Here is a 15,927-nt window from a genome sequence, read left to right on the forward strand (position 1 = left end):
GTGCGTGTGTGTGTGTGTGTGTGTGTGTGTGTGTGTGTGTATTGTGTTACGGTGTGGTGCGAGTATAGGGCTGCCCCATCGAATGTCCTACCTGCAATCTACTGACTTGCCTTCTTATGTGCGCCAGACTGGACGAGTTGTACGTGGCCATGTTGGCGAACACCAGCCGTTCCTCGTAGTCGTATTCGCACAGGATCTTGTTCTCGCACAGGTAGAAACGATCGCCCACGCAAAACCTGCAGACACACGACCACGTGAACGTTACTAATATATATTATATTTAGTGTGCGCGTAATTAATGACGTGCAGCAAAACGTTTCGTATCGTCTCGACACGCCCGATGTACGAGCGGGCAGACGCGTTAGAACCGCGAGTGTCACATATAATGTAATAACGCAATATGTACACGGCTTACATTTTAAATCGTGTATAATATACGCGATAATATTATATATTATTACGTACATTATACACGACGCGCGTACGTATATTTATAATTTATTATTGTTAGGTGTTTTTTTTTTTTTTTTTACCTATGATTACACTGTTGACACGCGAAACACTCTAAGTGGTAGACGTTGTTTTTGGCCCTCATCACCATCTCGAACGCCGGTATTACCTTGTTGCACGCCGCGCAATTGCCGGTCGCTCCGAATAACCTGAAAATTACATTAGCCTTACATGAATATTATAATATCGTGTCGGCGATTAAGTGCGACGGCGGCGGGTTTTGTCCGTGTAAAATAAAACGCACACACTCTTGGAGACTCTTTAATACCTACGCGAGTGTGTGTGTCCGTTGTTCAAAACCCCGGTGTGGCTGGTCGGGGGTGAGTGCGAGAAAACGGGATGGGTATATAAATTTAGGATAAAATTTTGTTCGAATAATATAATAATAATTATAATATCGGCTATATTGTGTATATATATATAAATATAACCGTTGGTTTTCTCGGCGTCCATATTATAATATATTATGCGTGTAGGTACGAGGTACCCATAATAGTATGTAGGTACATCATAAGTTATAACACTGATAAACCGATTTAATGGATTTTTGACGTTTAATTATTAGACGCGAGCGTAACGCGTGTTTGTGTGTGTACTGGTACACCTTCTTTCTGGCCCGGCACAGAATATTTTAATAACAGTATAATATTTTATACAGTCCTATAATACACTACTATAATATAATATGCACTATACATCTATATGGTACGTTATATAGGTATACGAGAACACTTTGCACAACAGATGTTCGCGTTATACCTAATCTACGGGACGCCAAAACGAGATGCGTTTTTGATTTTGATAAACACGAGCATGACCGACCGCGTGCGTCGACGCCTCTGGCGAGTATTATCTCGTTATAATCTATACACAGATAATCAGATATAATATGCACAAATATATAATGTACATAAAACATATTCTGTATATATAATATAAATAGTACCAGTATAATATCGCGTCGTCGTCGTTGTTGTTGCATTGGTTCTACTTTAAAACAAATTTTTTTCAACTGCTGAGTCGATTTAAGAGTTTCTTCATTTCAAAGACGGAGGGCTTATAATTGGTTTATAATTTCTGCAGATTTTTAGTTCCTCGGAGCAAAATGTGTCTATTTTGTGTCTTTTGGCGTTATTTAACACACAATACATTAATACCACATTTTAAAAATAAGTCTATTTCTGAACCGGTCCGAGCAAATAACAAATCAACAGCTTCTACAGCTATAATACATTACACGTTATAATACGGAGCGTAAATGATATCGAAACGAAGAAAATGTAAAAAAAAAAATCAATAACCTAATTTATCACATTATTCCTAACCTTATTTTTTCAATAACAACAAAAAAAGAAACAGAAATTGTATTTCGATGTTAAAAGAACAGCTAGAACAATGCATATTACATTGCATACTACACGTTTTTGCTCATTATTATGCACGTTCGACAATAGAAAATTCTAATTTGTAATTATATGCATGTATACGGGCGCATAAATAAATAAAAAATATAAATAATTTCGACGATTGTTCGCGTTTCCTGTTGACTGTTATAGTATTATGTGTTGATAAAAATGATAAAATTACACCGTATTAACATTTGATTATCAAACGATAAAAAAATTATATGACGAATAACATCCTATAATAGTATGAATAATAGAAAAATGAATCAATCTCCGGAAGGTTTTATTCGGGAGGTCTTATTATTATACTCTTGTCGTGAGGGACGGTCACGTGATATTCGTTCATCAAATTAATTCGGTCGCCCAAACGCGACGACGACGACACATTGTCCGTGTCCATTCATTAGAGAGAAAAGTTTGCCGAATGACGAAGTCTCGTCCACACGCCGAGGGGTGCGTATCAGGCATCTGTGTGTGCGAGTATAGTTAAAGGGGTAGTAGTATGTATGTATAATAATAGTAAAACAGTCAGCCTGCCCCATTTCTAAATATATATATATATATATATATATTAACTTGACTGGTTAATATGTGTGTGTGTGTGTGTGTGCTTATATATACGTGCAGATTGTGTTTTCCGTCAGCGGCAGAGAGTTGACTTTTGTGCCGGGCCAAGCAGCGGCGTTTTGGCCGACATACGGTTTTAATTAAATTCAACAGCCGCCGACGGGCTATGGAGAGAGAGACAGTGAGTGAGCGAGTGTGTGAGAGAGAAAATTCCCCCTCTCCCCCCACCATCGTAATTTCCACTCTCTGCGATCACTTTCATAAACGGATTTAATTGAATCCGGAATAGGTGTCTCTCCTCCCACGCACTCGGCGCCCATTCGACGCGATCCTCTAGACTTATTTTTATTTTATTTCCATTGCTGATAATTCGGCATTCGCGCTAATTAAACCCTTTCCCTTCACCAACGTCGTCATCTCCTGGTCCTCCCATTTCACCATTTACCCTACCCACCGTATACGTATATACAGAAAAACAACGACACAACAATACGACTACGTTGCTGCACCGTAAAGCTTTTATAGTATATACATATAGTAAGTATAATAATATACCCCTGTCCGTTTGTATAATAATGTATACATCGTGGACAGGGACAAGACATTACATTTTTCATTTACAGTCGTTTACGGAAATTCCTGATTAATCAGCCCCGAAAATAATTCACAACGCTTTGCTGCAGAACGACCCGATACCCATCGAAAGGAATTAATATCAGAAGGAAAACAATTTCGAGTCGCAAAACCGGCGGGGATCACCTATACGCATCGGGATCGCGCGCGAGTCTCTTCCAATTATTTAATAACTCAGATTCGGACGACTATGTGTGCCAGCTCGAGTCGGGTCTGTTTAAATTTCACAACCCATAATTGATTGACAAATGACTGAGGCCATCGGTTTCCTTACCTGAGGTAGTCTCTTTTGCAAAGTATCAGGTTGGCTTTGGTGTACAACGTGGATCCGACTTCGCCCAGCCGACAATCGCAGCAGCCGCATTTCAGACAGTCCTCGTGCCAGAACAGGTCCAAAGCCTTGAGCAGGAACCGTTCGGTTATGCGTTTGCCGCAGTTGGCGCACTCCCTGGCTATCATCGCCGTGCTGCCGTTCAGACCCGTTAACGTGGTCGCGGTCACTGTACCGCCGTTGGTCACCACGCCGCCGTTTGTTTGTTGATGTTCTATAAAGGACAACGGGAAAGATAGTGTTAAAATCTTTGTAAAATCATACGGCTTAAGAAGTATTAAACACTAACAATAATACGCTAACCAAGCGAATATCATTATATCATAATATTATAAAGAGGCAGTAAATAGGTTTATATATAGAACCAAAGCGTCCGGCGGAGTTTGAAAAAATACGTCAAATTATTGTTCTTGTAGATAGAAAAATAATAATTTTTAAGTCGGGTATACAGTTGTTTTAATTAATAAATTATTGATACGGAATTATCAGGGAATTATTGCGGTAGACTAAGTCCGTTTGCAAAACTTTTGTAAAAACTAATTATGTAAGTAGTGGAATGTATACATCTCATTACTGTTGTTGATGACGGTTTTTATTGATTAAACTTATTCAATTCACTCACCCAATAGTATAATGTATGTCGTATGGGAATACGAATTTCTTATATATAGGTGCAAGATCGATTTAATCGCCACGTGTAGTTTATGTTTTCGAAAATATGTTAACTAATTTAAAGTGTTGCTTGACGTTTTTATAGCAAATAATATTTATAATTATATTTATTTTTTTTTTATAATTTAATAACCGTATTTCACAAAGCATAATAAATTGTATAATGGTAACGTAAAACATAAAAAAATTGCATTTATTCCAAACGATTAGCTTACAAATAAAAAAGGAAAAATAAACAATTGCAATTGAAAATTTGTTTTGCAGCGATGTTGTTGTAACTAATGAAGAGGAAAAAACGACGGTATATCCTGTCAATATCAAAGTAGCGTATAGTTACATTGTTTGAAATTTGCCGAACAAAATATTGCAAATTAAAGTACACAATGTAGAGGTTTCGTCTGGGCTCTTTAATTACGTGCCGGCTAATTTTTATTTTTTAATAAAAATTAATACCATGAACTGCGCTTGTAAAACAGCGGCTCACCCACCGCCACCTTCTCTTACACGCTGCACGCCATTACATTATGCATCATCCGTCTTTTCAAACTTAATTTTAAACTTCTCATAAACGATGCTCTAAACTTATTTCATTTAAATTTCATTTAATTTGTATAGATATATACATATATATATACCATCCGATTCCCGCGCCCGACGAACATCATCCTCCAGACTTTAATGAATTTTACTCGCCACTTCCCTCCACCCATTCGACCGTCCATCAATTTAATCCCAAAATCGACTTAATGAAAGTTCCGCTTTCTTCACTACTACTACATCCTACGAGACACGACAATACTTAAAGCTGTTTTACAATGGACTTTTCCCCACATTTTCTCCCCACTCCCATACTCGCCGTCTATACATACATACATAGTATACCGCGGCACGGTTTCATCGATTACAGAAAAAAAATTCAAATTACCGGTAAATTATTTTACAATAGTGAATTTATTTACAACTACAGTCGTCTTATGTGTGGGTAATTTTAGATCCGATCAACGTGGTAATATTATTCAAGTGTAATCGACGTCGAGGGGAGTACATACTTATTAGTTATTATACATTATTTTTATACTAAAAAAAGTAATTGTATTACATATCGATAATATTCATTACAAATTGTCTACATCAACGCGTATAATGTACCCACATGGGTACGTTATACGCACAATAATATTATGTACACGTAGTAATAACGTTAACGTGTATTGACTATATAATTTTCAATGCGATTAGTGCAGTAATATCACTTAAGTACGTAACAAGTAAAATAAACATGACAAATAATTATTTTTGTTAAATAAGTGTTTGATAACTTACAAGCATACGTAATATTATTACTGCGTACATCTATAAGAGCATGTTCGAGTATATTAGGTGGCCGGTATACAGTAAAGTATAAGAAAATGATTTATAATACACTTGAATAATACAATCACAATAAAAGAAAAAAAATGCCATGCGCTTTTGAATAATGTGACGCATTTCATCCGTGTATTAGGTTATTCGACGATTGTCATAAAGCATCATAAAAAGCATACAAAATGCATTCAAACGGCGGGAAGAATGTACGACCACTTAAGTGAGTGGGTCTCCTCGTAGGGAAAGCAAAGAGTGTAAGCTGAATCGGTAAAAAAAAAATTGAATTAAATAAAATGAAAAAACTTTGATCAATCGATAAGACGTCTCTAAAAGCATTTTAAAATGTAAAAAAGAAAAAAAATTAATTTTATTTATTTATTCTAAAATATTACAAGGTCTTTTCGTATTATGAGCGTGTGGCATTTTGATGCCGGCAACATAATAATCCACTTACCGCGGTGGATTCCTCCAATAATAAAATCTCGCTGGCCACGGAAAGCGCATATATCTATATATATAGTTAATGGAATCGCTTTTTATTGCACTTTGATCGAGATATCTCTTTCAAAATAAGTCTCGGTGCGATTTTTCCTCCCCTTTCTTCGTTTAAAATAAATAAATAAAAATAATATAATTATGTTAAAAAGAAAAAGGATTTCTGTCCTGCTCGTAATAGTGGCTTTCCATTAAGCTTCCGAGGGGTTTTATACTGCCCTTAGGAGCCGGACAATCCGGGTACGAAATGGATTCCGTAGTCGCGTTGCTCCCGCAGCAGCAAACGAATGTCACGACGTGGACGTAATTAATCTTAGTTTTTAACTAATTACCTTTCTTTATTTCTTTTTTTCATCCCCCTCACTTGTCTCGCAGGGTTGGGATCCGAAGGGGTAAAACGTGGAAAAACATTTTCTAAACCGTATTATTCTTTGTCGGTTTTTTTTTTTTAATAATCCGAGAGAGCCCGGGGAGAGAAGGAAATTATATACTTTAATTATTTCTCTTTTTTTCTCTCCCACCGTCACTGCTACCGCCGATTTAATTAGTACGGTTAAAAAGAAAGGTTAACAGAAAAATAAAATGAAGCCCCTGCACACCACTTCTCACTTCTCCCACCACCGCCACTGCCACCACTACCACCATCACCACCACCACCAGCAGCCGGTGAACATGCGAGGTATAAAGAGTAACAGGGACGTAGAGACATGGAGGAGAAGAGACTAAAGCGGTTTTAATGATTTTTTTTCGCTCGGAAATTGTTAAAATTAAAATTAATTTTGTACAAAAAGAGAACGTATACAATAATAAAACGCGCTTAGAACTTTTTTCATTTCACCATCACCGGGCGCGTCGAGACACCTCTCTCCGACGTTTTGATGTGGCATCTGTGATATGGTAAAGTTTTAAAATTAAACAAACATTTTACGAACACGTCGTATATCATTTTTTTGTTGCTTGTCCCTTTCTATCCTTCCTTATACATATATATTTAATGTGGTTATTTGTGTTTTTCTGATTCTGGTACGGTAAAAAACTATGCGGTCGTCAAATTTTTTTCATCTCACACGGTTATTATCGTTATTATTATGAAATCACGACGGAAACGATTTAATTCATCATACGCTCTAATCGCGTCAAATAATTATTTTATAACTGTTCACAATATTTGTTAGTAATACTTTGAACAGAGTTCGATATAAGTAACAGAGTATAACTTTCCAAATAAACCCTAAACTCGCTTTAAGCCGTATACAATACCTTTACACTTCAAAGGTATATTGAAAGATAAATAATTTATGTTTAGGTAACGGAATAAACTTAATTTTAAGACACTTTTTAATTTACATCCTAATTTATGTGTACAAAACAAAAACAATTTAATCAATCCGTTATATTAGCGAGAACGACGCGAAGAAGGAAAATAATATCATATTTATTTTTTATACTCGAATAAGCTTAAAAGTTTTAATTAAGCACACCGGTTTTAAATTAACCATATATACAAACGTTTTAATAAGCATTTAAATTATGCAAATACAACAATATGATTTTCCATGAGCAGACATTTTAAATGTAACGACATTTTACGAAATATAAATGCATTTTTTAAACGATCATAAAAATTAAAAAACACAAGAAATAATTCAAATACATTATACATTTACAAGTATCCAAGATTCATTACATATTACATAAAATATACATATGTAAAAGACGACGGGGAAAACAGCCCTGATGATTGGTTTTATTGATTCAAATTTCAAAAAATACGTAGTACATTTATTTCATATTTAATATTTATGAAAACTATTGCTAATGAACAATTATTGTATTAAAGCATTATGATTTCTGCATATAATATGACCTGAGGGTTCTCTTTACAAGACTGCGTTAATAATAATAAAAAATATATTAGTATAATATTCTGATTTTAATCCGTTAATGCACAAATCAAATAATCGACTGTATGAGATTTTTTTTCTGTTCACACTGTGACGATTCCAATAATTTTAATGCGTTTTTTATGCTAATCGAAAAGTTTTGGACGTAAAAAAAAGGTTTCAACTCTGTTATTTATATTTTATTTACCACTATTTTTTTGGTTCAGTAGAATAATGGAGAGTGTTTTATATTTGTTTTTCCTGCGTAAACGAAGACGGACAAGTCCCAATAGACAGGATAGCCAAAATATACATATATACAATAGGTATACATATAACATATATATATATATATATATAGTATATATATTTACATCAGAAGTAAAAACAAAATAAAATAAAAAAATAAAAGCTCCCAACTAAATTATAATAGCAATGCTAAAAAGGTTTTACATTCGGATTCCATTTAGGTTTTGGGCCGGTCGAGAATAAATCCATCTTTTTCCCTGCCCAATAGACAGGTTACACGTATTCGCTATTACTGCCGGACAACTGGAAAATAGACTTAACGCAGCAGCCTCAGCCACTTCCTCTCCATTGTCGGGAGTCTCTTGACGTTTCCAGACCAACTTACAAAACTTTGTACTCTATATTATATACATTATACTAGTTGGGCGGCACCACGCCACAGCCACGGAGAAGGTAAAAAATCTCTCGCTGCGGACATGAGGAGCTGATAACCGACATTTATTTCGAGAATTATATATTACGGTACATAAATCTATATATTAAATACATAATAATAAAAATAAAAGTAATAATCTGACCACGATGGTGTGAGTGTGGCGGCGGTCCGTCGGAGGAAGAAACCGACCGCGTTAATATTAAACTATTTTAATCTGAAGTCAGTGAACAACGAACAACGAATAAAAAAAAAAAAAACGCTATAATATTATTATTATTATTATTATTATTATTAAAGCTTGGTGTAATCACAGCGGACGGAGCAGGGTGAACCAGGATTAAAAGCAATTTTTCCATCGTTGTCCTCAAAAGGAATAACAAAAGAGGGGTGCAGGGGTGTCGACGACGGTGACGGTAGGCTCGGGGGGTGAATTGTGCATGTGGTGGTAGTGGCGGAGGGCGAGGTGGAAATAAATTACTTTCTCGGCTTATTATTATACCGTGCGTATATATACATATATATAATATACAGACGGGCGGGACGGGACCGGTGAGGGTCACATGGAAAATTGGAAAAGGCGCGAGAAAACTTTAACTGCCGTCCCTTTCCACTGCCCCACTATGTATTTATATATATGCTGGAGGGCCACCTTAATTAAACGGGTGGAGGAAGGGGAAGACGGGACGCTCGGGTCAACTGGCCAGGCTTATATTAAAACGACGGCAAAGGGCCCCGGAGAGTCCGTTAATTATAAGCCTTTTATTATAACAAATCCCACCCCCTCACGCCACTCCAACACCTCGCGGAGGGGTTTTTGACGTTTAACATGGCCGGGATTAAAATCGGAGCTTTTGTTTTCGGTACAAAATAATTTTACAATTAGCCGCGCGTCATAATGATTTTTATTACTCTGCGTTTAATGTATATACTCTCTGTTCTATTTTTTATCTGGTTTTATTTTATTTTTTTTACAATTCGAAATCTCTGATTTTTTAGAGTGCAAGCCATAAGATTTCAAACACGATATCGAACAGTACGGCAAAAGAAGAACGAATCCACTATCGTCAAACGAAACATGGTTTGAACACGTTTCTCAAAAATTAAGTGCACTCCAACGAACAACCACCGACAGCCGTCACTTACCCAAATTCGATTTAAGAGCACTACTTTATTAATATACACTAATTAATTTAAATATTTCATTCATTCCTCGGTTTTAAAAATATACCTAGTCACGATATTTTACAACCCGTCTTTGATTTTATTAGATATACCGTGACCGAGGTTCAATACGAAATAATTACATTACACGCGTATACACCCTTTTCCACGAGTAACTCTGATGGGTTTCCTTACTTCATATATATTATGTATATTTTATTTACATAGTACATACGTTTTATATACCTACGACTATAACGCCAATTAACCTAATTAGTATCATGAACGTACGTTCTACGTTAATGTAAATAGTTTGGAAATTATTAATAGGTACACATTAGTGGCGTATCCAGGATTTTTCAACGGGGAAGAGGGTTGAGGCTAGACAAATTAAATGAGAATTTGGTATCCTTTATTACCTTATACTAGGTCGTTATTACTATATAGGTATCCCGAAACTGTAATAACCTATACAAAAAAATTGATAATACCTAAAATGTTTCTTCAAATCCATTTTCAGAAGTATCATGGATTTTTGTACTTTGCCTTTTATGATGTACGATTTGTACCATAACACGGCCAATACAGGGGGGCTTAAGTCCCCTCAGCCTCTCCCTCTTGGGTGCGTCACTGATACCACATGGTTTTAATTAATTAAATTCCTATCGTCGACACAATAACATACATCATGCGTGATTACAATAATATTCTGCTTTAATCTTTATACATACGTGATTAGAAAACAACCGAAATTCTAAAGCAAGTTTTTGGTAAACGATGTTTTTGAAGTGTTATTCCAACTCTTTTTAGCGATAACTGTTAAATCAGAGTACGAGGACTTTATACAAAGATTGCTCGTCATGAGACGTCCGTGTCGAGTTTTTTTTATACAATATTATAATCTCGAATCTCGATCCATTGCAATAATTGGCTAGAACACCTGGACTGATCTCTGCAGCGAGTGGAGGATAACACTAAGCACTATATAAATTTGTACATCGCTGTAGATAACATAATAATATTATGCCGGTGAGGCGGTGGTTAATCGCGAGGCGTATTCCGACAACTCGCGAAATGCGTGTGGCCCCGCCGAAACGCACACGTGGCGTGCCCACCACCACCGTTTTAATTAAACCAGTGTCCTCCTATCGCCGAGGTACGTTGGCCCTCCCCTTTATTTCACACACACACACACACACACACACACACACAAACACACATAAATACTGCTGCTGCTGCTCGAAAACATCAAAACCGTATGTACAGGGTGTCCCGTGTAATTATGGCGAATGATTAAACAGAGAAAAGTAACCTCCAGTTTCCCGTTACGACGTCGAAAACCCTCGCGAAAAGCGCTCGGGCGTTCCGCTAACGATGCAACTCATTAAGAAAGACTTGAGTCCCCACCCCTGCCCACACGCTGCCCACCCACCAGCGACGACGTATTCCCTGAATTTCTCTTTTTCGACTAAAGGGGGCGGTCGTGGGCGCGCTGCTATGTATAATTTAAATAAACCCCCCGCCGACCCCGCTTGCAGTATAGTTGTCTGCAGTGGCCTATCCCTTCGTTCGACCCTCCCCCCCCTCGCTACGCCGTCAAAGCCACCACCGCTATACACTCGTTTTAAAACAAACACATATATCTCCTAATTGGTTGCCAACTTTAATTGCTCACGGCCACTGCTGTACAGATAAGTAAACATAATGTACGGGTGGTGTACACACTACACACAACATAAAACGCTCCCTAAGTCCCCCGCATCATTAAAATTTTCCTTTATAATTGTATTTCGTTATTTTTTTAGCCCGCCACTCGCCCCGTACTACCGTATATACTCGCGCTAACAATGTTTGCATTAAACTCATACACGCATCCACGCACGCGCGCGCGTGTATACATATTTTGCACGTATAATTACGAGCGCGCGCGCACGAGCCTTTGAAAGGGAATGGCATTTTGACTTATATAGATATAAATGTAGGTACAGGGGTACTTTACCCCGGTCTATCCTTCCTTCGGCCGGTAAACAAGCAATATTCGCCGGACTCGGGCGATATTATAATCAACGAGGTTTGTCTCGCCTACCCACCTACGCCACACTGCTGCAGCTACCTTTTCTCTTGCGTGTATATAAATACCTGCGTGCGATTGCGGGTTGCCCATCGTAAAACAACGGAGCCACGAACAAATGGAACACGTAATTAAACTATTAATCGAAACTCGGTTCTGACGCAGATGAGAAAATAAGGAGGCGGCGGCGGGTGGGGGGAGAGATCGCGTGAGCTGTATAAGGGAGTCGAGTGACAGAGAAAGGGACGAGGAGAATGGTTGAGAGAGAGAGAGAGAGAGACACACACACACACACACACACACACACACACACACACACAGACTAACAATCAAACAAACTCGGAGAACTCCGTTGCTTAATATGCAAGTAATTAATTCCACAATAAACAGGCCTGAGCCGTTTTTGTCCGTTAATGAATTTTCTCGGACGAGTTAATTAGCGTCTTCAAAACACATGGCACAACACAATGCTAAATAATAATAATAATAATAATAATAATAATAATAGTAGGTAATAATAATATGATATCCTATAGCGTTTGCAAAATTAGTCGCAGCTAAATTAATTACGAAGGCTATACGAGATACACAGATATACCTATATAATATTATATAATAGTCTATAATCTATAAATATATGTTTTTAACTTCGATTTTGGTCTGTACATAGTTAAACGGCAGCGAGTGAGGCAGTACGCGGGGCTACTTTTCCTCGTTTTGTATGAAATGTATGTTGTTTGTAACAGTTAGCTGTGTTTAATCTTTTAAGTTTATGGCTGGATTCAAATTTTTATTTTTTCAGTGATATAATTTATAGATAAATTATTATTTTTATGTCTTTCGAAATTCCGGGGTGTGCGCTGTACCATGGGGGGGGGGGGGCAATGGTTATTACTTAAATACGATTCTCAGATATATGTTACGTAGCTTGAATTAATTCCGATGTTTAATACCGAGTCGAAACATAAGTTTAAGACAATATAATATATAATAATTATTATAATATTATACACTTTGGCTGCAAAAGTCATTAGAAAATACCTTCCAATACAGCCGTCGTAAATGTGCGAGTTTAATGAAAGATTATTAATTTTACAGCGTACTAAGTTTATTTTGTTCACGTTGCATATAAAATTAGATACATTTAATTAACGTTAATCTGAATTTATTACTATTATTACAGGTTAATGTTATCAAGGAGCATTATTAAGCCAATGCTTTGCAAGCGTAGCAATTAATTATAAAGTTTTTGTGTACAAATCAGCTACATACACTAATGTAATATATTGATAAAAAGGTTTAACTCTCCGATTGTTCGATGACATGGATTATAATTAAAATTAATAAATTATAATATTACATTTACATTCTTCGACGATAGCGATCGATTTATAAATACGTCTTAATAATGCGTCACAATGAGGTAAAGTGCATTGCACTCAAAAAAAGTGTACTTCGATGTTATATTAGATCCAAACTATTCGAACTATACCCACTTCGAGGTCCACAATCGGGTTTGTGTCTTAGACAATGAAATGCTGTGAGTATAGGTTGACAATGATTGGTCGATATTACACAACGTTTGGCGAAGTTGAGTTGGCTGTTTGTCAAAAAACAACAATATAGTTTCTAAATTCCTCGGGGTCTAACGTTTTTCTGGACACTGTCTCTCGTCATATAGGTGCTATATTCTTTGTCCCCTAGAGTCACCGCCGTGTACTGTAACGGGCGTATACCAAACACATATATACATACATTCATGTGATCGAACTCCGCCACAACACGGGACGAAACAAAAACATTATGACTTACGAGGGTAATAGCCGAAGTCAGCTTTTACACGGAAAAACGTTTTGTGGGCCGACAGTTATAAGGTTATTTGTCATTCGGAAGGTGTGTCCGGGCACGCTGTCCGTTTAGGGCAAGGAGGAACGCCCGGCCTTCTTCGCCCTGCCTATAATCCATTCAACGGGGGATTCCCCGGGGTGTCATCCGCTTTCTAAAAACTCGATTTTTCAAAAAAAAAAAAAACTCACAAAGAAAACAGTAGAAGTTTGAAGAAAACGGACATCTCCCTAAGGATAATTCGATCCATATATCTATATAATATAAGGGTCCGAGTGAGTGGCACACTGTGTTCAATTCCGCTTATTGCCTTCTAATGCTCGCGCATCGATTTAAACGTCGCCCGTAGGCCATAATAACGTAATAGCATTACGGTCGTATATAAAAATGGACGCGTGTTGTTGCCGGATTATTATTAACTTAGCGAGATCGATTTATTTCCACCAGACTGCGCATCGCTCTGTGAATAGAAAATTGAATTGGTCGCGCGTCCTCGAAAATTCCCCCAGAATCGACGCTGCAGTATTGTTGGCTACGTGTCGAAACGCAAATATTCCAGCAATGTTTTCTTTTTTTTTTGTTGTTAAACTAATATTTTAAATAAAGGATTAATAGCTGGATCGCTATGAGATGTATTAAATCACAAGTGCACGTGTACTAAAAACAAATAATATACTTACACAACCTCAATATTGGTAGTCGAATGTTCGTACACGTGTCCGTTTGATCATTTTGTAAAACGATATTATATATTATGTGGTTAATGGTTATTCAGTTTTACATAGAAATTTGGGATTTTCGTAGAACCACCAAATAAAAGACGCCCCCGGCGATCGAGGTCATCGTGGTTATAGATCTATTAAAAAAGTTGTTACCGCATCCCCACGGGCAAACATATATATAATATATACCGTTTCGTCAATCCAAATAATCCTGAACAAATATCTTTTCATCTTTATCAACGTTTACTTGCGAAAATGTACAAACGGGCGCACATGATTAACGGGGTGGCATGTAAGAAAGACGAGCAAATATTGTTCGACTCACGCAGACCCCGGAGGAGTATATAATATATATACATATATCTATATCAATTGGTTTGGCTGTCGTTTGTTTGGTTAACTTGAGAAAACTATTCGATTCCCGGTGTAGCTCTAATATATATTAATAAACGGAATAAAATGTACTGTGTGCTTTCGGAAAACACATCAAAACCCATAACACATTAATCGTTTTCGATCCTATTTTTCCCTGACGTATTCATTTCTGTTTAAACAATCAAATATTACCAATGGAAATAGATACTTTCGTGAACTCCGATACAAACAACCGTGTACATATTTAAGCGTAAACACGATGCGAGTGATGGCACAAATTTCATCACGAGGGCTTTTAATTATTACGAAACTTGAACTTGATTAACGAGTAACGACACAATTTATTTCAAACTATACGACTTTTTAGCGAGACGACGACAGTCGAGATATAATAAGACTTGCATGAAAAATAAAAATTCTACGCGTAACGTCAACAAGAGAAACATAAATAAAAAGAACTTACAGAAAAAAATTGACTTAAAAGATCAAACGTACACCTACATATTATGATGCACAACCTTCTTACGTGTTGCCTATAGATATATTGAGAAAAAAAAACAATTAATTTTGAACGGATATAACGTTTAGCGTTTCAACATTCATCGTTCCCGTCAAAGAGTGATATTTTTATGCTAATGCGGTATTGTTCAGAAACATTAAAATAAACAGAAGATCCGATTATCGTCATGTATAAAACCTCGCCTGTATAGGTATAGTAGCACAATATAGCCCCCCTATTACAGCACGCGGACATTCTATTTTGTTTTTTGTTTTCGTTGAAAGGAAAATAGTACCACAAAATGTATGTTTCTTTGGTCTTTTATATACGTCCCCGAAACGGAGAACACCGTAATATGCATTAGTCACATATACGTATACGTATTTTATAAACGCACACATACCACGTACAATCGGTAGCCAACCAATAGAACTTTTTTCCATTCATATAGCTTATACACATAGTCTAAACTGTACACATAAGCAGTCTGCTTCTTTACTATAAGTCTATATTTAATATGTATCAAATTTATATTCCGTGGGAACCGTGATGCGCGTTTTTCGACCAACGAGTGTATACAATTTATTATTGAAGGAACATTCTTCGGTTTACGGATTTATAAATATATTTATACATTTTTTTCAATAAAACACGAACGGGGGAAAGCTATTTTTTTTCTCAATATATTATTATTATTATTATTAAAA

General features: G+C 36.6%; 1 protein-coding gene across 1 annotated transcript in view; it reads right to left on the reverse strand.

The window, feature by feature from the left end:
• Positions 1-14: 14 nt before the first annotated feature.
• Positions 15-15,927, reverse strand: part of LOC111033180 (LIM domain transcription factor LMO4.2-like) — a 97,242-nt gene continuing 81,329 nt past the window's right edge. The window contains exons 4-6 of the mRNA XM_022313821.1: positions 3,391-3,661; positions 534-659; positions 15-236 (exon numbers count right to left, since the gene is read on the reverse strand). Of these exons, the coding sequence (XP_022169513.1) occupies positions 47-236; positions 534-659; positions 3,391-3,661 (587 nt within the window). The 3' untranslated portion in view covers positions 15-46. The remainder of the gene's footprint in view (positions 237-533; positions 660-3,390; positions 3,662-15,927) is intronic.

The sequence above is a fragment of the Myzus persicae genome, unplaced genomic scaffold (assembly GCF_001856785.1).
Source record: "Myzus persicae strain clone G006 unplaced genomic scaffold, MPER_G0061.0, whole genome shotgun sequence".
Taxonomy (NCBI): Eukaryota; Metazoa; Arthropoda; class Insecta; order Hemiptera; family Aphididae; genus Myzus; species Myzus persicae.